We start from the raw sequence: 22712 nt of genomic DNA on the forward strand, positions 1-22712 counted from the left end.
CTTGATCATAGTTTGGTATTTGTCCTTTTGTTTGCCTGAAACGGACGTGCCAAGATGCATACTTGGCCTGAGCAGTCGCAAATGCTTATATTTGTTTGATGCACAAGTGGCCTGTGCATGCGTTCATTTCGTATCATGTAATGATCTTCTGCTCACCCTGGCTTTACCGCAGTGCTTTCACAAGGCAGTGAAGCTTGACCATACTTGCTTGTACGTGCATTGCGACTTATCAAAGTTTTGTAATAGCTCAACTGTTGACGCTAGAAGTGATGCATTCTATGTGAAAGTTTTATACTTAACTTCGGGGATTCATGTTTTCATAAAGTTTTCACAATATATCAGTAAGGTCGAGTTGGAAACTATGCATTTTTGGAAAACGCCCACGAACACGACGGAGACACGAGATTAGAAAGACTCAGTACTTCGCCTTTGTCTTGTCCCTCCGTCGTTTTCACGTTCATTTTCAAAGTATCTATCAAAATGCTGACAACGCTGTTTCACTGCAAGCAACCTTTGGCGTGTAAGAAAGGGAGCTAAATTTTCTCTCAGCCTGTAAACCAAGCAATTGCGGCTACTCGATGTGCGATAAATAAAGGACCAAAATTAAGAATGACCAGCTGATGTTGGTAACAGGTGCTCATAGCAGCACTTTTTTGCTGTGCACTTGAATTCCTGTCTTATGTAATGTTATGGTCCGTGAGTACACAATGACACTACTACAACCAAGAAAAATTTTACTAACATTTATTTGTAAAATAACTGCTACAAAATAGAATTCTGATCCCCTTCTTAGTAGTTGCATAATTTAGCTAGAAGAAGACAGCATCATCCAACTTCCTGATGACTTGACAACAGGGTGAGTCCACAATGTACTGGACCTGTACAAGATGAAGAAAACAGACGAAAAAAACAACAGATAAATCAAAGAGTTTAAAAAATGGCACCTGAAACTTTCAACTTGCCCACCACAGCAGTGAAAAGACTCCTGTTGTCATATGTATTTTCTGCCTGTTGGTCCGCGGGCACAAGTGCCAGTCTTGTTTATTCTTAGAAGCTGCTTAGCATCACTTCATTGCAAGACTTTTCTCTATCCGCCACCCGAGAACGCGCTCTGTAGCGGTCAGGCTCCGCCTAGAGACTTGTGGCAGTGTGACCTTAATGTGGGCAATATATACACAGACTTTGGTTGCTTAATTTGTAGCAAACTCATTGTGAGCAAATTTCATAGTTGCATTCATAAAATATTTGAATGTTATATTGTAATATAACACTAAAATGCTGAGGCTTTAGAGCATTACAAACTCAGCCTGCCTACATTAACAATCCCAGTGCCACAGGCATGCAAGAACTGCTTGCATAATCATGAATCCACTAAACCATTTTGATATATTGACAGGTTTTCAAAAATGACTATTTTTAAAAATTTTATATTCATATTTTTCTCTTAAAGGGCAAGTTACTGTTGCTGAAAAGAAAAAAAAGCAAATCATATACAATATCTGATACTTTTTGTTTGCAGTTTACAGCTGCACATGGTAAAAGGCTGCATGCATGAGTATTTGCTGTGTGCCATTCATGGTAGTATTTCCGAAATCATTATTCAATTGACATTTAGTGATCAGCCTATACATTTTCTTGTTTTTTATTTTTTATTCCGTGCATTAGATATGAATATATTTTAGTTCAGAAAAATTTGCTCAACAAAGGGAAGTTTTCTACTTTTGGCAAAAAAACAAAACAAAGCAAGAACTAGTTCTAGAACTTTTATGAAAGAGACAGGTGTGAGGTTTGACGTGATGAGAAGTCAATAAAGAAGGAATGCCACAGAAAGGATTGCCTCAACAAAGGAATTTGGTTCATAAAAACATTTGGCAGTACATAAAAACATTTGGCAATGTTTTTATGTACTTCTAGTTAACGCTCCACCACTAGCTTACAACAAGGAAAAAAAATAAGGTGGTGCATGCAGAAAGTTAACTCATCACATAATGTGAAAATTTGACCCAGAACAAGAGAAGGAACAAAGACGAGTGCTCACCTCCAACAAGATTTATCTTGAAGAGCAAACATATATACTCTTGAAATGCAAAAAATAGACAAATCATTCAAAAAGCCCACAACTGCCATGCACGAAAACCTTACATCCTCAGCAAAGACAATTCGTTTTGACAAATCCCTAGAGACAGAGTGAGAGAAAGTACTGATGCAGTTCAGCTCTAGTCTACAAATCTTTTTCGCCACGACAATTTCTCTTGTAGTTTTTTTTTCCCAATGATAATGGTGTCACACAAAAGTGGTTTGGAGCCACACCTGCTACAGTGCAAGGCCAAGAAACGATTGCGACCATTCTTGAGGTTACAAGGGTGTTTATTGCAGCACCTGTGGCTGCAAAATGATTTTGCGGGACATCATTATTGCTGGAAGAAAAAACAACAAATAAAATGACAAGAGAAATTATCGAGGCAAAGAGGATTTGTAGACTAGAGCTGAACTGCATCAGCACTATGTCTCGGGCTTTGTCAAATTGTCTTTTTTGAAAATGTAAGATATTTATTTGCGCATGGCAGTTGTGGGCGTCTTGAATGATTTGCCTGATTTTCACATTTCAGGAGTATATATGTGTTTGCTCTTCAAGATAAATCTTCTTGGAAGTGAGCACTCGTGTTTGTTCCTTCTCTTGTCCTGGGTCAAATTTTTGTGCTATGTGATCCGTTATGCATTACCAACATGCCTAACTTCATACTTTCGATCCCTGAAGTCAGTCCCTAAAGGGCCACTCACCAGGTCCCATAACAAACTGTGGAAGTTGTGTATCTAACGGAGAGCATTATACCACAAAAGGTTTTTCAATCGGTTCATTACGAGCTGAGAAAACAGTTTCTTCTTTTTTTAACAGCAGGAAACAAGGATGAAAGGAGGCAAGCTCAAAACCCTTGCCACTCCCCCGTGTAGCCTTCACAAGCCAAATCTCTTTCCTACCCTCTCCAGCATCCAACCAAGAGGTCACGTGCACATGACGTGCTCATCAAGCCCAACCCTCGAGCGCGCGAGCGGTGTTTTTTTGTTGACCAGCATTGTATTGTGTCTACTGCCTGTTTTTGCGACATTGTTTGGAAACACTGGCTTTGATGCGGTTGAAAAGATGAGCATAATGAGTGCTCGAATGCGCAGGACCATTAATTTCTTTTCCAGGACAGGAGTCTGCTTGATGCAGTAACCACGGAGACACAAACGCATGCGAAACGCCAGCACATTAGCTCGGCATCTCGTTGGAATTCACGGGAAAAAAATGCAAAAGACAAACGCATTCTTCTATTGCGTCTCAATATGTATCCCAAGTTTTATTAATCTCTTCAAGCAACAAATTACATTAACTACGCATGTCACGTTAAATAATTTCCGTCATGTCACGTGCCACTGTTGGCAGCGTCAGAGCACAGTCGTATACATATAGGACCAACGTCACTGCACTGCTGTGTATGTAGGGCGATTCATACTTGCACATCATAACCTCCTTTTCTGGGGGCGCGACCCAAAAAAAAGGGGGAGAAGCGTTCGTTTTGAAATTTGACCCATTTCCACGTCGCATAGAGTTGCAATGTTTGGCAGACGTGACCATAAACTCCCGATGTACGCATTGCACTTGTCAGCTAAAAATCGCCAAACCCGGTGAGTGGCCCTTTAAAGAAAAGCAAAAATTAGACGAGGAGACATGAAGAATGCTTAGAAATTTTGCCATATGTCTACACCAAAATGGAATGCTATTATTAATTAGAAGAATGTATCTTTTCCTTGGCAACCAGCAAACATGACTGAGAACAGACGAATACTTTTTTGTCCAAGTTAGCTGCTAAAGAGCCGAGACAAGCTCCGTGAAATCCTCTTGAACAACTTGCACAAGTAATGTCCAATACTACCCCACTATATTGTGGTTGCCGGCAGACACAATGTAACTTGTAAATACTATCTCTTGGCTGTACGCGAGCAGCCATGGAGTTTATGAGGGGAAAGTCTTCGATCATACCATTCTGTATGCATTGCAGCAAATGTTTGCGTAGCATAACTTGGTTAAGGTTCAAAGTTTCTGGTTTTCTGCCTGACGCTATATAATACATGTTGGCAATTGCAAACAAGCCACAGTCAAGTGTGTTGCACTGGTTTTGTGCCTTCATTGTTTGAATGGTTAATGTTGGCGATTGTAATTTTAGAATATGACAGATTTGCCTAACAGCGTCAGGAGGGGTATCTTGATCAATTGAATCATATATGAAGACTGTGTTTTTGTCCACACCAACATTTGTTACTGTAAGCCAATGATTGGGGTTCTGAACATGCAAGATTTGAACGAAAGGGCCTTTGATTTGAGTGAATTGTAAACATCGGCCCAGTAAGACATCTTGAAAGCCGACACAAGTAGGATACTTTTTCTGAATTAAATACTGTGCGACATTGATTACGCTATCTGATATGGAGGTGCCCTGTACCAGAACATTTAAATCTGCATCTGAAAGAGAATACCGTTTGTAGATATTTAGCATGTCTACTTTAACAGTTGCAAGGCCTACCTTTTTTACTTGATTTGGGAAAAATTTACGCTTGACAGCTCTCACTTTTTTTGGCCGCCCCCTTCTTGCTTTAACCAAAGGTACCACAAGTTTTCTACTGTTAGAATGCCCAAGATAACTTGTGGCAGTAGTTTGTGCTAACTGAGCTGGTGCAGCCTTTATGGCTGCTGAAGTTTGGTTACGAGGAAATGTGGTTAAATTTCTGAAGAAAGCCTCGCAGGACGAAAGTTTTTCCATTAACTCCTTCTCACCACAATTAGATAATACGTTAGCCACGGTTTTTGACATTTCGCAAAGACTCCTATAAGCATAAGTATACTTCTCTTGTGCAGTGTCAAGCTTCACACAGGGTGGTGACTGAATGCTGCTTGTTACCACTGGTGTGGCACTAGTGGTTGTGCAGCTGTCACTCAGGAAATGATCCTTGCACCACCTGTCTGGTATGCAAGCCTTGTCGAAAAGATCTTGCTTAGTAAAGTCACGCACTGCTAAAATATGTGCACAAGGCAGAGTGTACTGGTTATAAAAAGCACATGTGCAAGAAGCCAAGCACAATGAAACACTGTACTGTGATCTTGGTGAAACTACAACATAAGAATTAGGAGTGGAAGTGACTTGATAACTTACATTTTTAAACTTCTCATACTGCTCTAGTACTTTACTTGTAGCCTCAGAAGTGCAATTACGGGACAATTCTAGCTGAAATGGGTCATTGAAATCATTTATGTTTAGGTTCAGCTTCATTTCTTTAAGCTTAGAGAACTGTAGAGATAAAGAATCATTATCAATGTAACCTACCAATGCTTCTATTGCTTGAACCAAATGCATGCTTGAAGAGAGATAATTTTTAATCTTTTGATTGTGGCACTCAATGCGATTATTAGTATTATTACCAAATGTAGGAAGGGCTTGCCGATATGCATGTGCCCACATTTCCTTACACAAGTGCCAGTTATGCATATAGTAAGAAATGAAATCTGTGCAAGTCATAGCTTGGAGGTTAGCAAGCTTATCGAAGTAGTCTTGCTCAGTGGGGGAATAAACTAAGCTTTTTAAGAGAGGAACCAACTGATCACGTTGCTGTCTAGCTTTTTCATTAACCTTTTGCTGGAAACAATGCAACACATGCCACGTACACAAAAGTATGTTAGAATTAGGAAGAATATTGGTTAAAATGCGCAGTTCATTGAGATCTTTATCAATCATCACTACTTTGCAAGCAGACACAAAAAATGGGTTGAAATCTACAAACTTTGTGAACATGGGCTCAACAATTTCAGTCGTCTCATTTCGTAAGAAGGCATAACACACAGGTCTCCCACGACCATCTTGAACTAATATAGGGTAAAGAATATAACCCTCAATATTCACTTTATACGTTCCATCAATAAATAGAATCTCTGGATACTTTTCCAAAATCTCACGCATGTGCGTTGTTTGAAGAAGTATGAATTGCAGGTTATTATTTTGATTCATTTCATAGTGAATAACCCAGTTTGGATTATTTTTTAGCAAGGTCTCTACCTTCTCTAAAACCATTTCACCATGAGCCTGCTCATTGCGGATAGGAATAGAAAATCGTTGCTTGTAATTATTAATGTCCTTTGTAGTTAACTTCTTACCAGTTTTTTGCTCGACCAAGTTTTTAAAATCCTTTGCGCTAATATTACATTTAGCTAAGTCAAAGAATTCTTCTTTTTCTCCATGATTCAGGAGCCTCTTCTGAGGATACAAATCATAATATTCTGTGGGATGGTTATGCTTAGCTTGTAGTTTAGTTATCTTGTAGTGCAGAGTAGGCGATTTACATAGGCTTACCGATACTGTCATTTCACAGCCAGTACCATTGTAAGCTTGCTTTGGTCGCTTTCCTATCCCCCTGGGCTTTATTGTGCGACCGTGAATGCAGCTATATTTAATCCTAATATACTCGAAGTCCTTATCTTCTGATGTGAATGGACTTTTATTACTCTTATTTATCATGACTACATGCCTGCCCTCCCTGCACCACTCATCAAAGCTTTTCTTAAAAGAAGGAAAGTTATCAAATGTTGCATTTAAATAAACTTTGCTACCCCCACCATATAGTGTATTTACTGGGTTATTGAGGACGGTTGGGTTGGCACCAGTGTTTACACAAATAGCCTGGGCACCAAGGCTGACAGGCCTGCTTCTGGATGTCAAAGCAGCCTCACAATACTTGTACTGCACAGCTGCAGTGCACCCAGCTTCCATAGGGTCACCAGCCTCTCTGCCAGGATCGCGCTCAATTCGCATGCAATCCCGAGTCAGTGCTGGTAGATGGCTTTTGCAGAAAGAAACCTAGTTCACAGCGTCATTCGTGACAGATTCACAGTGAGTCGCGGAACTAACTGAGCAGTCTTTCAACTGCTTGCTAGGAACACGCTGCACCTTTTTAAAACTATCACGAATGACGTTGTGCGAGACACTGGCTCGTCCTTCAGGCTTTCTACCACAGACAGCGGAAGAAGCAGACTGAATCTGTTTCTGGCTCACAACTGCTGTCATAGGTGAAGTGGACCTGATGGACTTGGCAGCTGTCACAGCAAGAACTTTGCCTTCACTGTCTGCACACAGTTTAGAGCTCTGTTCTTGCTTGTGCAGTGCTGCAGCCTTCCGCCGGCTCTTCTTTGACTGCACCAGTTTCCACTCACTGTCGCCACACTGGCCGACAGCCTGTGGCACAGCTGCTTTTCCAGCACTGGCCTCCTCTTCCCCCACAGAAGAGCGCACAAGAGCACTCTCATGCTCCTGTGAGGCTCTCCTTATTTTCCTGTCACAAGTGGTGCTTGCACCTCGACTAGGGATCATTGGCTGAATAGGCCTCTCCCCAGTGTTTCCCTTGCATGGTACACTTGTGCCATAGAAAATGGGGGAAGGCAGGCTGTCCCAGGTCCACCAAGCCTTGCTTCCCTTGCAGCGAACGCGGACACCGCCAACGAGCGTAAAGCCAATACCATGAATGGTACTGGCCAGTTGGTCAGTGTCGTGTCTCTGCATGAGAGCACTGCTGGTTTTCCAGACAGGAGCTGGTGCAGCGGAAGGTCCACCTACTGCTGGAGAATATTGAACTGCATGCATACCAAGTGCTGGAAAATCGACTTCCAAGTTGATGGAAAAGTGCTCCTGCCGAGCCCACCCACTCCATGCAGATGCCTTGGACTCCTTGTGGGACTGTTGGATGTGTCTCCTCTCTAGTTGGGTGGACAAGGCACAGGCCTCACGGTACAGGAAGTCTGCCAGCACCTTGTTGCCAAGCCGGCTGGGGTGGACACCATCCCTGCTCAGGAATCCAGGCCAGCTGTCCACAAGACTATCCAGGATAGTGAAGCCCCTCTCCAGGCAAAGCTGTGCGAGTGCGGCATTCACATTCCTGTAGTGGTCATTCAAATGACAAACATCACACAACTGTTCTTCCCCTTGGCGGTACTGATTCTGCCCCCGAGGAAGAATGGCAGAAAAAGCTACATGCAACGTGGGATTGCTTTCGATGATTCCCTGAGCGAGCTGGCGATATTTGTCCATGCACATGTTCACACTGTCAACAGTGTTGTTCGTGCCAACATGTACAATGACAACATCAAAACTGGCCAGCTTGTCAGCAATCATTGAGAGCAAGTGCTCAATCCTTATTCCTCTGTGTGCGGCAACGCTAACAGACAAGCCACGGCGCGATGGGATATACTGGTCGACGTATTTCACCAATGAATCGCCCGCTACTAACACACGCGTCATGTTGCGCACACTTTCAATTCAGAATTACACCATGAAAAAAAAAAGAAACAAGAAAGTGAATATTTAATCTAAAACACGGCTGTCAACTACGCAAATGCACTACGACACAGATGCGAAGCACGTTAACACGGATGACCAAAGAAAGGGCCATGCACAGATACTGCTAAATCAGCCTATACGCGAAAAATCACAAAAATACGTATTGGGATGGATATAAACAACGTTAGTAAATATAAAATAGCAGTGAAAATAAGCGGTTGAGCTTAGATGAAGATGATGTTCGAGGCTTGCGAATATGTAGCAGAACAAGGCCTGTAGACAGCTCGCAGAAGCAGCAACCAGCCGTACTCCAGCAGCAGCAGCAGCAGCAAGTGAGCGTCTGCTGGCCAGCTGAGCCACGTTCCGATTCGGTAAATTCGAACAACGCGCTAAATCGAAAACGACGTATGTCATGACAATTTTTGTGACGTCATTTCCGTGCGGCGCAGCAGCCAGTTCTGTGTGGGGATGGCTGGAGCGCCGCGCGGCGCAGCAGCCATTGCCATTAAAAATAGCTCGCGTATGTCCGGTTTGCAAGGGTGGTAATGACCAAGAGATTGGAAACTACCGACCGATATCGGTACTTCCGATTCTGTCAAAAGTTTTTGAAAGCGCTATTAAAATTAGATTACAAAAATTTTTTGCGAAGTACAATGTAATAAGTGATGCCCAATTTGGCTTTCAAAAATGTAAATCCACCGAGCTTGCATTACTCAATATTAAAAACGAGATACTAACCAATCTTGAGAAAAAGCTACATACCGTATTTACTCGATTCTACCGCGCCCTCGATTGTAACGCGCACCTGATTTCCACGACAAAAAAAAAAAAAAAAACTAAGACATCGATTGCAACGCGCACCCATTTTTCTCGTTGGCCCGCTTGATCACACCACTCGAGAAAACAACTCCTTTTGAGAGCGTCTTCCGTTTAAATATGAGGTTCGGGGGAAGCTTGTGCCTATCTGACGTGCAACGGAGCATTGCTGTCACTCTAGTTTTACCGTGGCCTGATGTCAGCACACGAACTTGCTTCGCCCCCTTCTCCTCGACGGTTGTGGTGCCAGGCATGTCGAAGTAAAGAGGCGTCTGATCAGCATACCCGATTTGCCCAAGCAGGTAGCCGTTGTTGCGCCGCAAGTTTAGGAGGAACCTCTGAAGACTCTGAAGCTTTTCTTCGTACTCCTCCGGCAACTTTCGGCATATGCCCGTTCGCCTTCGGAGGGAAAAGCCTTTCCTCTTCATAAAGTTAGTCAGCCAGCACCTGCTCGCTTTAAGGCGGCGGTCTCACTCCGGCGGCACGAACACATCGTTTTTGTCACTTTTCCAACTGACGTGGCGGCTGTTCTTCTTGTCTTATATAGTTAATTTATGTGTCATTGAAAAGCCTAATTTTTGTACATTTTAAACATATCTATTAAAAATAAGTAAGCTTTTAGCATTTGGGTAGGGAGAGCCAAGAATAAGCGCTAGTTACATGGTTTGGTCTGACTGTGTGTCAGCAGTGACCATTTTCTGAAAAATCTGCTCCAGATACAGCACTGTTCTTTGCGCAGAACATTTAAGACATATTTATCTATTTCCTCAACGTAGCAAATTATTATAGCACTTTTACTGTATTGCTGATTAGCTTTTGAAAAGAGCCAAATTTAGTAAATGTCGATGCGGACTATCCGGCACCTATTCGCTAGAGAAAATTCATTTTTTGGGTGTATATAGAAGATGGCATTTTTCGTTTGAGTGCTCAATTTTATTTATGTACGCCCGCTCGCTTTTTAATTATATTGATCTAAATTGTCCAATATTGTCATTAGATAGACCTACCGTGGCCCATTTTCGCGGAGAACTACTGAAGTTCGTTAGCTGAATTTGCACGTGGATAAACTAGAACCCCTGATCTATTTCCTCAACGTAGCGTTTTTCAATAAAGCAAGCAGAAATGCGAAACAAAGCTCGCAAATTGTCTTAATTTATCGTGCCGTAAACATCAACAAAATCGTTGTTATCTTGAAATAGCGCTGAAATCTAAGCATGCATAGCCTAAAATATAACAGTTACGGTCTCCTGGTATACTTATGCACACAAATCGCACACAAGAACTGCAGGAATATTGAGAAATCTACATTATTCCTATCACTACAACGAAAATCTTCCCCTAGCGCCACCTAAACAGAAATAAAGAAAGCGCTGAATTTGAAGGTTTCCCGTCTCCCCGAATCCGGCGTGCGAAAACATTTTGCCTCAGGAGGAAACGTCTTTTCTAACTTCAAACCATGCACCGTCATCTGTAAGCCTTCCTCCCCTCAGAGTCTCATGAGGCTGCGCGGTACCGCGGGAGAGCGTGAAAACAGGTGGGCAGTATCCTCCGAGAGGATGGGGTGAGCGTCTTCACGGGAAAAGAAAGGCCGAATTCTTGGAAAGTCCCTCTTTTATGTGTGCACGTCTTTGTCGCCCTCCTCACCCCCCACGGACTATAGCGAAAAGCGAGGGCTGTGCGACGACAGTCAGAAGAAAGCAGAAAAACGAACGACAAACGAGCGATACGAGCGAACTGAGCAGACGTGCGTGGGTAAGGTATTTGTGAATATCTTTTTTTTTTTACCGTGAAATATACGAAGCTTCAGACGTGCTGCGCTTGTTGGTATGAACCTATCACAACAAACAGCACAAACACGAAACGAGGCACACCTACAGGAATGAGATGAAGTCTGTTTTGTACTTTCTGCGTGTTTATTTCATTTATTTACTCTGGGGAAAACTATGGTGCGGCAGGAGTTGAGGACGCGTGTTCGCTTTCCGCCTTTATATACGACAAGCGCACATTTCCATAGCGCCGAAATGCGCGAACACCAATGTTCTGGACTACCCCATGACGGCGCTTCTCATAATCACTGCAAACTCGCTCTAAGGGGACGCGGGCGCTTGCAAACTCTTTTCTCGCAGTCGGCTTTGAATATCCGTCATCGGTTTCAATAAACCACAAAACCGAGCAATATTTATTCCGTTGCTCACTGCATAAACTGGCTAAAATCATGCTACTGCCTGAAAATCTTGCAGATTTTTCAGCCAGTAACAACGAAGCGAAGTGGCATGAAATTTGCTGAGTTCACGGCGTGGTGTAAGAAAGTACTTCGGCGTGGGGACAGCAATGAGGCACCAGGGCTCTTTTTTTCTGCTTTGAAGCACCCGCGACAAGTGAGGTCCTTCAGGGAGGCAGAAAGGCGGATAACTTTTGACTATGCTCCCACTGAGCAGGTCTGGTGGGGGAGCGGCAGTGGTGAAGCCCATATATATTTCCTATGCACTGAAGGTTTATGCCACTCAATCTAAGGATTGCAACGTCGAGTAGGGAACTTGTTGGTTTTCTTCAGTGCCAGTGTACAACACCATTCGACAAGGCACCTTGCCGACGCTTTCGCCTGAAGGAGAGAGAGAGAGAGAGAGAAAGGCAAAGGAAAGGCTTATATGCTACCCTACACGTGGAGGGGGAAGGGGAGAAAAAGAATAGAGAAAAATGTCAAGGGCATGCGGCACCTGCTGACAGTTCGTCATTGGAAAGTCTGCCGTGCAGAGAACTGTCAATGCGTCAAGATAACAGCTACTTGACTCGTTAGCGTGAGTCATAAGGCTGACGAGTAGAAATAGCCGATCTTGGACTTACGCCTAGTAGCTCGAAAAGAACAGAAACGTTTCTGAAAAGGATAAGTTTATAAGAAAGTGTGGTGACATCGGTGTGCATAAAACACGTTTACATGAGTGCGAAACATGCGCCTCGCATTCATGCAAGCAATGGAAGGCGCATTGCACTAATGCGTAGAAAATGGGCAGTTTTGCAAGTGCCGGTCGATTCACGGGCCGTAAATCACGATGAGGGGAATGGTGGCCCCCCGTTGTGCGAACTTCGTGCGTTCCTCTTTCGCTATAAGGAATTAATATTAGCTCAAGAAAACAAAAACACTCGAGAAAGAAGTGGGACGAAGCAGAAATGTCGGGAGCTGAGATATTCCTGCCTTCTGCTACTCCTTTCTCAAGTCATTGTTATTTTGCTCGCGGCGTCGCGCTAATATGTACCTATTTATATAGTGGTTGATGACGCAGAAAACTGTGCGAATTTCTGTTTCCCATGCTCGAGGCACGACTAAGCTAATGAGTTATTTTTTTATTTCTCTTACATAAACCAACTCACCCAGCTACAAGTCGCTGTAATCCGATACTCGCTCGCTGTAATCCGACACCACATGGTAGCTGCGGCGTACAGAAGACGAGAGGTCCTGCAAACGGCGTCGCATCACCTTTCCGAAACGCGCTTGCAAAGTCGATGGGGTACTCTGGCATTCGTGTAAAATTGATTATAGCCTAACAGCTCGAGGCAACTGCCAGTCAGTCGGCTGCTAGCTGGGGCGACTAACTAACTTCATTCAACAAGAGGGCGGCACGCCGTCTCCACGGTTGTTGGGAGTGGGGTCCAGTTCGTCTTTCCTCGATAAGAAAGCACGTTTGCGTATAGCCGCGCGTCGACAGTTTGCCGTAAGCCAGCACGGCACGCACAGCGTTTATACGAATGCGACAACTGGCGCATCACGACCACGTAAACGGGGGTAATGCGCTAGAGAGACGTATCGCACAAATGTGCCAGGCAGGTCTGGATTTCGAGGGGTAAGTAGACCCAGAGTACTTTTCACGACAAAGGAACGCCGACCACTCGTCCTGTTGGCCTTGTGTGCACTTCTCGCACACTACAAGACAGCTGTGAGGAGAGAAAGCAAGAGCTTCTCGGGACTGAAGTCCGCTAAGTTTTTCTCTTTTACCTAGGTAACGACAACTGCCTCCTCTCCTGACCCTCTTTCACACACAGCTGGTGTCTGCCGCCATGTGCTTCCTAACTAGGCAGACTTCCAAAGCCACGTACGTATAAGTAAATTAGCCACGCGCCTATCAGTGAACAATGTGCGAACGCGACGCGCCTTTCTCCTCCAGCGAGTCCCCCGTCAATAGTGAGCGAGGAACGCGTTTTACCAGGTGCTTCCATGGGAAGAAGGGGTGCCCAAGGCGACACCACTAACACCTGAATAGTCTAGATGGCCTCGCAGGAGGGCTGGAGATGTGGAATAACAGCCACTCTGATAGCCTGAAGGTGCGAGGCAGCATGACGAGGGGGGAGGCGGAATGAGTGAGGATGAGGACGGACACAAAAATGCGTGCTCAGCACAGAAGGCGACAGTGCTGTAGTAGCGTGAGACACTAGAGATAGAATGCATTTCTGCCGAATCCACTGGTGTCCACTGCTCGCATAGAGGGCTTCTTTAGAGTTTGCTTAGCGTGCGCTGCGAGTGCCTGTGGGAGTACCTGCAGCACGAGTGCCTTGCCGGGCTTCACATGAGTCATGACAAATCATAAGGATAGAGCTTCACGGAAGAGGAAGAGAGCCGCCATCGCGACATGTCGAGCACGGGCAGCAGCTGCATTTTCACACCATTCAAGGTAAGACCATTTCGATTACTGTGGTTTCTTTTGATAATAAAAGCGCGCAGCTACAGCACCAAAAAGAAAAAAAACATTATAGAAGTCTATTCTTGATACGGTGGCGAGCTCGTTTTGTACCCCAGACGCAATGTGGGCTCCGTAAAGGAAGGAAGGAAGCAGAAGGCAAGTTGTCACGTTGTGGGCGACATTCTTTCTATGATCAGCTTTACATTGCCAGCTACACTGCTATACTTTACTCTATTTTATGTTGGCATGTTAGTTTTGGCGGCTATATATGTACAAAGATGATTCGTTAGAACTTCTGTTTTACGGCTTCAGGTGAACAAAACTGTCCAATGCTATAGCCCGTACTTTGTCGCTGCAGCGCCTTTAGGTGCGTGTACAGGACGCTGGACACGCAGTCACTCCTAGATAATGCGCGCCCGTGAGAAGAAAGTGCTGAGATCTACGGACGTGTGGAGTCTATAAAAAGCCTTGTTTCTTTGTGTATCTGAAATGTCGCTGCCGTGTATCAAAAGGCTAAGGGTAGGTGATTTTTAGCGCTGTGACGAGAGGTCTGGGCGAACCAGGACCTACAGCACGCTGTGTGTACGTCACAACGCTCCTGCTTGCGTGTTTATCTGCTTGGGCGCCTTTTATTTGTCGTGGCTTTGGGCTCCGTCTATCTTCCTGACCTGCACTTGTCCGATCGAACAGCATATTTGCGGGCGGAACATTGAGCAGTGGTGGCAAAGCCCGGCATTTTTGTCTGATGCTGCTTTTTTCGCAAGCACGCGGCGTGCTTGAGAGCTGAGCACTGTAACTGAGAAAGTGTTCTATAAAAGCTAGACTGTGCTCAAAGTAAAAAAAAAGATGCAAGATGCACCCAATCAAATGATTCTGTACACACGAGCGCTTATCCCACAGCGCACGGACACGCGCGCACACAGCGTGTCACATGCCCTATCCGCCCAACCATCCTCTCAAAACGCTATGACGCACTTGTCAATCCGTAATGGTTCATATTTTATCCCGGCCACCCTTTTCTACCGTAAATATGATTTTTTGGAAACAAAACTATTTATTGATATATTGATATATTGATTGATTGATTGATTGATTGATTAGGTTCAAGGAAGGCAGCACAAACACCTGTATCGTCTATCTTGCCTTTTATCGACATTCAACCAACCCATAGTAGACGACTGTCGGGAGAAATTCTTTTCAGTAACTATCCCGCCTGAGAAAAGGACTCGCCCTTTTATTTTGAGTTTTGCATCGGTCCCTCACCACACCAGCTTATTATTCATGCCAGCTTTGGAAGTGTAGTTGCTACGATCCCTGTATCTGGTGCTAGCTCACTAACCACATGATGTACTTTCCTGTAAAATTTTCAAGAAGGCGAATTCGCCGGAGAGCAACAGAGAGCAATGCCAAAGCGCCGCCTGTACGCCATGCTTGGACGACAGTGGTTTTGCCAGAGAGGATGACGCAACGTCTGAATACTGGGACAATTTCGGCATCGTCAAAGAGTCGCTGCCGGGCCTGAGTCTGGAGACAAGCGTCACAACTCAGCCAGAGGAGCCGATCATCACCGGAAGACGAGTTGTGTCGCTGGCCCATTTCGTGAACGCTGTTCGTAGTCTCGAGGACCACAGCTGTCCTAAGCTGACTGGACGTTTTGCACTCGTGAAAGAACGGAGAGTGGGGCTCTGGTCGGAGCTCACTTTTACCTGCAGTGAATGTCAGGAAATCAGAAAGTTGACGACTGACCCCGTCACAGAACCAACGTCCCTCACTGACAAAGCAAACGTAGGAGTCAATGATGCTGCTGTTTGGGCATTCATGAGTATCGGATCGGGCCACTCGCAGTTTGAGGAAGCAATGGCAGTCATGGAAATTCCTGCTATGAGCAAAGGGGCTTTTCTACGCCGGGAGGAGTCCCTGGGAAAGGTAAATAAGCTGATAACTATTTATTTTCTCTTTCTGAAGACGATGGAGGATGTACAGCGCTTTATTTTCAGTAAAATTCAAGTGAAGCGACAGTGGCACGTGCATGGCAAGCGTTTTGAACGGGAGTACGACACGATGAGAATTTCTCTGCAACATTTCGTCGTATACAATGAAACGATTGATCGTGAAATGTCAGGATTACAAGTGAGCCAGTTTTCGTCCTGTCTAGGAGCTCACTCACGCATTGACGCAATTACAAAGTGCGGCATCGCTATTGTGAAAACAATTTCGACGTTGTAATCTGCTGTAATTTTTGTTTTGTTGCAGTGCTGGAAAACCGTCCTTTTTGACCAAATGATAAAAGCCGGAAAAGAAGAAAAAAACTCGTGGAAGAAGCTGGGGCTTTCTGTGAGGATGGCATAACCCCCTATATTACAGTGATTGTCGATGGTGGGTGGTCACACCGCAGTCATGGACACCGGTATTCCGCCAACTCTGGTGTCGCTGTGATTATAGGAGAACGCACGAAGAAGCTCCTCTACCTAGGAGTACGAAACAAGCTGTGCAGTACCTGTGAGCACTATTCTAGGACGGGAAAGGGCAAGAAATATCATGTGTGCTACAGGAATTGGAACCAAAGCTCAGGGGCAATGGAGTCGGATATTATCGTTGAAGGCTTCCAGAGAAGCGTGGAAATGCATGGTGTGGAATACCGGATATTGATAGGGGACGGAGATTTGTCCGTTTTACATCAGATACTCACGAAAGTGGAGTACCGGTGCTTTGTAAAAAAGAGGGAATGTGCAAACCATGTTGTGAAATGTTGCACCACTCGGCTCTATGGCATAGCCAAAGAAACAAAGGGCAGTTCAGCTATCCTAAGTGGCCCTAGGATTAAGCGGTTAAAGAATGGTGCACGGAAGGCCATAAAGCACTACGCAAACATTCTTAGAGATGTACAGGGTACTGCACAAAAGCAGCGTGCCCAGAAAGCCGACCTTACGCGCTAGCTTGCGGGTGACCTCATAAATGGCCCAAAACATGTTTTTGGTTGCCACGACAGATGCAAAGACTACTTCTGTGATGGCACCAAAGGTGACAACATTTATGATGGCATGCCTAAGGTGCTACAAATGAAAATAGTTACCGCTGCCAATATAATTGCCGACAAAGCTGACCGTCTTGTGACAGATGATACAAGTAATCTTGCCGAGGCAGTCATGGCACTGGTAGCCAAACTATCTGGTGGTAAACAGATCAACAGATGTCAAAAGGGCTCTTATGAACACCGCTGTTATGGAGGTGGGCTCAGCTTTCAGCTGGGGCCACAGTGGCACTGCACCACATCCAAGGCTGTAACCTGCAAGAGCCCCGCAGCCGTCTTGAAGCGCTACACAAGCAAGAAGACGGCTCAGAAAGCAAACAAAGAGTCTCTCAGAACAAAACTGTTCGAAGAAAATGGCCACCGGCAGCATAAGCGCAAGGAGTCTACGGTGAACGACTCAATGATTCATTATGGTCCGAATTGCCAGCAGCCAGACATGCCACCAGAGCAATATGCCGAGAAAGAACGGGCTGTTTTAGCAAGCCTGCAGGTGAATGAGAAACAGCAGATGGAAATCGAGAAGGCTACTCGAGGACAGGCTGATAATCCTACATGGCATTTTGAAAGAAACATGCGCCTAACGGCGTCGAATTTCTATGCAGTATGCCAAAGGAGGGAGTGGACACCGTGTGACACGCTCGTGAAGACCCTGCTCTATAAGAAAAATTTCACCAGTGCTGCTCTTGAGCATGGAAGACAACAGGAACGTGTTGCACTCCGGTTATACGAGCAAGAAATGGAAACTGCTGTGCAACCTTGCGGGTTATTTGTTTACCCAGAGTACGGATTCTTGGCGGCGTCACCAGACGGATCAATTGCGAGCGACGGTATCGTGGAGGTGAAGTGCCCATTCACTGCGAAGGACATGGAGCCATCCGAGGCAGCTAAAAAGTACAATCAAAGGAGCCAAGTACACGAGCCACCCAAATTGAGCTGCTCTCATAACTATTTCTACCAAGTGCAAGGCCAGCTGCATATCACTAAAAGAAGTTTCTGCCACTTCGTCGTCTGCACGTCGAAGGGCATCCACGTACAGCAGATCGAAATAGATAATGACTTTTGGAAATTCAGAATGCTTCCACAACTAATCAGAGTTTACAGAGACTGCATGTTACCTGAAATTGTAGATCCCCGTACTACGCACAGCATGCCCATACGCAGACCACAGTGGAATGTGAAAGCAATTGAGTCACACCAGCAGTCTAAACGAGCTTCGATGAAGAACAAGGAGGCAAAGCAGAGTGGCGACTCGGACATTTTCCACAGCCTTGAGTCGTAGGACTGCTGGGCGCGTGCACTGTCAAGAAATTCACCAATTGTGACGATGCTATCTAATGGTGATTTTGAGCGCACTTTCGTGTTGGAGCAACGCCAAGTGCGTCTGTAGTTTCGGCCATCTGCAGTTGTAGCTATTTACATATTCCCACGCAAATTGCCAGTGCTCGAGCGTTACGCATACCACTTTGTGCATTGCAGGCGTCGCGAACCAAGCGAAATGCCGAGAGCCCCGTTACGACAAGCGAAGCCAGCCGCAGTGCACGTGCCAGCCCCGCACGCGCGCGAGCTGCTACCGGGGAAGGGGGGGGGGGGGGGGGCTAGCGAGCGTGACGGAGGAAGAAGGCGAGGTTAGAGGCCAGTCGCGAGTGACATCAGCAGACTCCGCGTTCGCTCTCTTTCGTCCTTGTTCGCTCTGTTAGTTACGCCGACGACGCCAACAGGCGCCGCCGCTCAACGCAGCAGTATGAGCTTAAGAGCTTCGCTCTAAAGAACTGCACATTAGGAGAACGACCTTGTATATATCGAATGGCAGATGCAGGCTCAGATTTGACGATAGCAAAGACTCTTTCTCGAACAAGCTATGAGGTAGCAATTCACTTCTTTTTGTCGGGTGTGTCATCAGCCATTCACGTGCGTTCTGCAGCAGCAATGACCGAGAGACATGGCCACAGAAGCGCCAATGAACTTTTGTAAAAAGTTCGTGTGTGATATAGGATAACGGAAAATAATAATAAAACATACACATTCATTCTCTGCTGTCACAAGTTCGCATCCGAAAGTCGTGATTATATGTACTTTTGCTTTGTGCGATTTCACATTTCTCTGAATGTATGCGTTGTAGTTCTGCGGGATTTTGTGTGTGTGTGATGTTCAGGTGTCTTCCTGGCTGTAACCAAGTGCTGCCGACGCTCGTTTCGTACTAAATAAATTGTCACAACAACGTGTATTGACTCAATCTTGCTTACTGCATGACAGCCCTTCATTGCATAGCATATACACAACACTAAGACTCGTTGCTTGAAGATATGTTAGCCGACATAGTTATTTGAATTGACCAATCATGCATCCAAAAGCCTTATCCAGTGCGACAAGACCTTTTCTTCAACTCCTTTGCAACTATTGTATTTGTGTACTCATGTTTTTGCCTTGCATGCGCTTTACGAACTCGAAATGGGTACGACATAGAAGTAATACAAGCAGCGGCTGTGTAGAAAGATGCATGGGAGATGCACTGTACCATAAGTCTTCCCCTCCCTTGTTGCACTCCTGGGAGGTTTGTGTGAATCCGCCCCAGTTTTTATCATGAGATGTTTATAGAGCTTGAGGTAACGGCCTCGAATCTACGAGCTTGCAGTCAATAACTGATTTGGGCGAAACGATCACTCTTCATGTTATTGCCACGACCTTTACAGGAAAAAAAAAGATGTTGAAATAGCGTACGCGAATAGAGAAGTCGTTCCTTGGACAAAGGAATAACGCACCTGGACCATTCAGGCCACGCATGTGCGAGTCTCGCTCATATGACACACAAGAGGTAATTGCTTCATTTTCGTCATAAAAATAGTTTGTCGACTAGTCCGATGGTTTGCGTACGGCAACGTGATAAATAAACGCTACATCAACCAAAACATGAATTCATACTAGCCTGCTGAAGTTTCAATTCTAATGAAATAAATTACGCTACGTATAGTGGGGAAAACTAATGATTATGCAGTCGGCACGTGTTGGGCACCGTGAGTCACAGCGGCCGCACTTCTTAGCACGCGATTTGCCTAACTACCGGTTTTTTGTTTTTTTTTTAATTTGGAAGCTTAGGTCATACTGGGAAGGAAGTATACATAGTCAAATATAATTTGCCTTCTCCTGTCCCACCGAACCGCATCATGCTCCAGCAACCCCAATTATTTGTAGAACGAACTGTTCCGTTGAACCTCGCATGAATACTCATAGTCCAAGTTTTGATCTCCATTGTATACATTGTTGTGACCTCCGGGATAGAGTTTTTCACTCAACCCCGCATTTCGGCACTGTATGGAACGTAGAGCAGCTGGGCAAGCAGGCTACGTAGCCTACATGAGGGATGTCTTGAAAAGCAGCGACCGCAGGGGTCAGGGACTAGTGAGCATGAAGAGAGATGGAGGTGTCCTTGAAGGGGAGAAAAAAAAGCCCCTGCTCAGTGCCTCATTTCTTCGAACCGTGTCAGCGCGATTTGCACCCCCTCGTCATGCAGTGTGGCGCGCCGGCACACGTGTGGCAGTTCACCTCCGAAATGTTGGCCTTCCAGTCCTGACTTGGTGGCGCCGTCTGGTATTTTTTCCAGAACTACTCGCAATATGGCGACAGTAGAACCGCCACCTTAAACTGGCTCTGCAATAGCCCTTTTTCTAAGGCTAACTGCATAGCCTGCCTGCACTTGTAGCAGTTCTGTCATCACGGGCCGCTGTGCCGCTCATTGCTTAATCACATACTCGCCGAGCAGCTCTTCGATTTGTGGAAACCGACCCTGCTGTGGTCCACTGAAGCTTTTGCGTGAATCTTTGCTGTCGACAATATCCTGCTTTTGTTTTCGCCAGTCCCGCCTGCATGTTTCGGGAACTCTGAACGACCGCGATGCGGTCCAATTTCTGTCCGTTTCGGCACACGTGATGACTTTTCTTTTAAAAGCAGCATTGTGGTACACTCGTCGAGTTTTTGGAGTCGGCCCTACCATGCCGTCGATACTAATGTACTACAAGATGACGAACTCCTCAGCACACGTACGAAGTGCCACACATGGAAAACACATAGGCAGAAATGGCCGACGCGCCATGCCGACGCACGTAGGGGGCGGCCATTTAGGAAGTGCCGATGGCAATAGAATGACCATATTCATTTTTTTTGTACTCGATTCTAACGCGCATGCGATTTATGAACTCCCTTAACCGCAAAAAAGGTGCGCGTTAGATTCAAGCAATTACGGTACTCTTGGTCTTTTTGTTGACTTCCGCAAAGCATTCGACACCGTGCACCACAGTGTTCTTTTAGAAAAACTTAATAACTACGGTGTCCGTGGCGTTGCCAATAGGTTAATTCAAAATTACTTAACAGACCGCTATCAGTATGTCGCTATTAATCAAGAAACATCTCCCCGTGCGAGGGTCAACAAAGGTGTCCCACAAGGATCGATACTTGGTCCTCTGTTGTTTATAGTTTATGTAAATAACTTGTGTAGCATTCCGGATTCTCCCAAGTTAATCATGTATGCTGACGACACCAATATATTTGAGCAATATATACTAATATTACAAAAACAATATACAAAAACAAATATTTTTATTCAGTGCGTTAATAATTAATTTATGCACTATAAAACACGTTACACACTTGTTTAATGACAATTTTGTAAGTTTATTGCATTATAAAGTAATTATTTGCACATTTAAATAACTTTACGTTAATTTTTTTATAGTGACGTCACTTCCGCGCGGCGCAGCAGCCAGTTTTGTGTGGGGATGGCTGGAGCGCCGCGCGGCGCACGAGACGCTGCCTTTCATCGGGAAATACGCCGGTAACAAGAGTTAAATTAATAATATGTGACAACGCAGGTGATATAACATCAGCGACGTATTTTATTGGTATAGCTTTAATATCATCGTAACCTGCTGCACAATTGTTTTTTATCTTTGTTATTAATTCTTCGGTTTCATGACATGAGATAGTGTGCAGAACTATAGAGTTAGATAAACGACGATCATTTAGAGGCAGTTGTGTATCCTCGTCATACCCAGCATCATCGAAATCACAACTTTTTATGAAGTAGTTATTCATTGCCGTTGCCACCTCTCAGTTACCAAGGCCACTAGAGTTTTCCAAAACCCTAGGAATGTGGCTTTGTTTTATTTGACCAGAAAGATTTCTAACCTCGCTCCAAATTTTGCTCGGATTATCACTTATTCTACTAAATAAATTCTCATAATACCTGAATTTAGCGCGCCTTATTTCACCATTTAGATGGTTTCTGTATTTTTTGAACTCACTGAGTAATTTGATATCTCGTGTCTTTATGCATGGTACATGTTGTTCTTCTTTGTAATTTTTTAAATAGCGCATTACTTATTCAAGGTTTTCTAATTTTCTGGCGTTTTGCGTTCTTCACAGACACTGGGAGAGCTTCATCATAACATTTTATGAGTTTATTAATGAATAACTTGTATGCCAAGTTAGCATCCCTTTCTTGTAACACGTGGTTCCAGTCTGTTGCAATAACACGATACCGGAAGATTCCAAGCGTGTCAGCGTTGATCTGACGAGACCGCACTTTTTTATTGCTTTTGCAAGTACCATTGGAAGAAGGAATGGTGCAAAAGATCGGTAGATGATCGCTTATATCTACTGCCAGCGATCCAGCAACGCAAGACGTTGGGAGTGTGTTCGTCAAACATATATCAAGTAGTGTCGCAGTCTCTGCAGTTAGGCGGGTTGCCTTAGAAATTACGTTATTACAGGCAAAGGAATTTGCCAGCGTTATTAACTGCCGTGAAGTTGCATCCTGAGAGAGCATATTGATGTGTACAT

At 44.8% G+C, this 22712-nt stretch overlaps 1 protein-coding gene across 2 annotated transcripts; it reads right to left on the minus strand.

The window, feature by feature from the left end:
• Window positions 1-728: 728 nt before the first annotated feature.
• LOC142777327 (uncharacterized) lies at window positions 729-8276 on the minus strand. 2 transcript variants are annotated; one of them, XM_075882038.1, is made up of 2 exons: window positions 7730-8276; window positions 729-878 (listed from the first exon to the last, which is right to left on the minus strand). In XM_075882038.1, exons 1-2 carry the CDS (start codon window positions 8193-8195, stop codon window positions 826-828), a joined length of 519 nt encoding a protein of 172 aa, XP_075738153.1. In that variant the 5' UTR covers window positions 8196-8276; the 3' UTR covers window positions 729-825. The 2 variants fall into 2 exon arrangements, with proteins under 2 accessions (XP_075738153.1, XP_075737978.1); XM_075881863.1 differs by having other exon boundaries at window positions 7670-8276.
• Window positions 8277-22712: the final 14436 nt, after the last annotated feature.

The sequence above is a fragment of the Rhipicephalus microplus genome, chromosome 1 (genome assembly GCF_043290135.1).
Source record: "Rhipicephalus microplus isolate Deutch F79 chromosome 1, USDA_Rmic, whole genome shotgun sequence".
Lineage (NCBI taxonomy): Eukaryota > Metazoa > Arthropoda > Arachnida > Ixodida > Ixodidae > Rhipicephalus > Rhipicephalus microplus.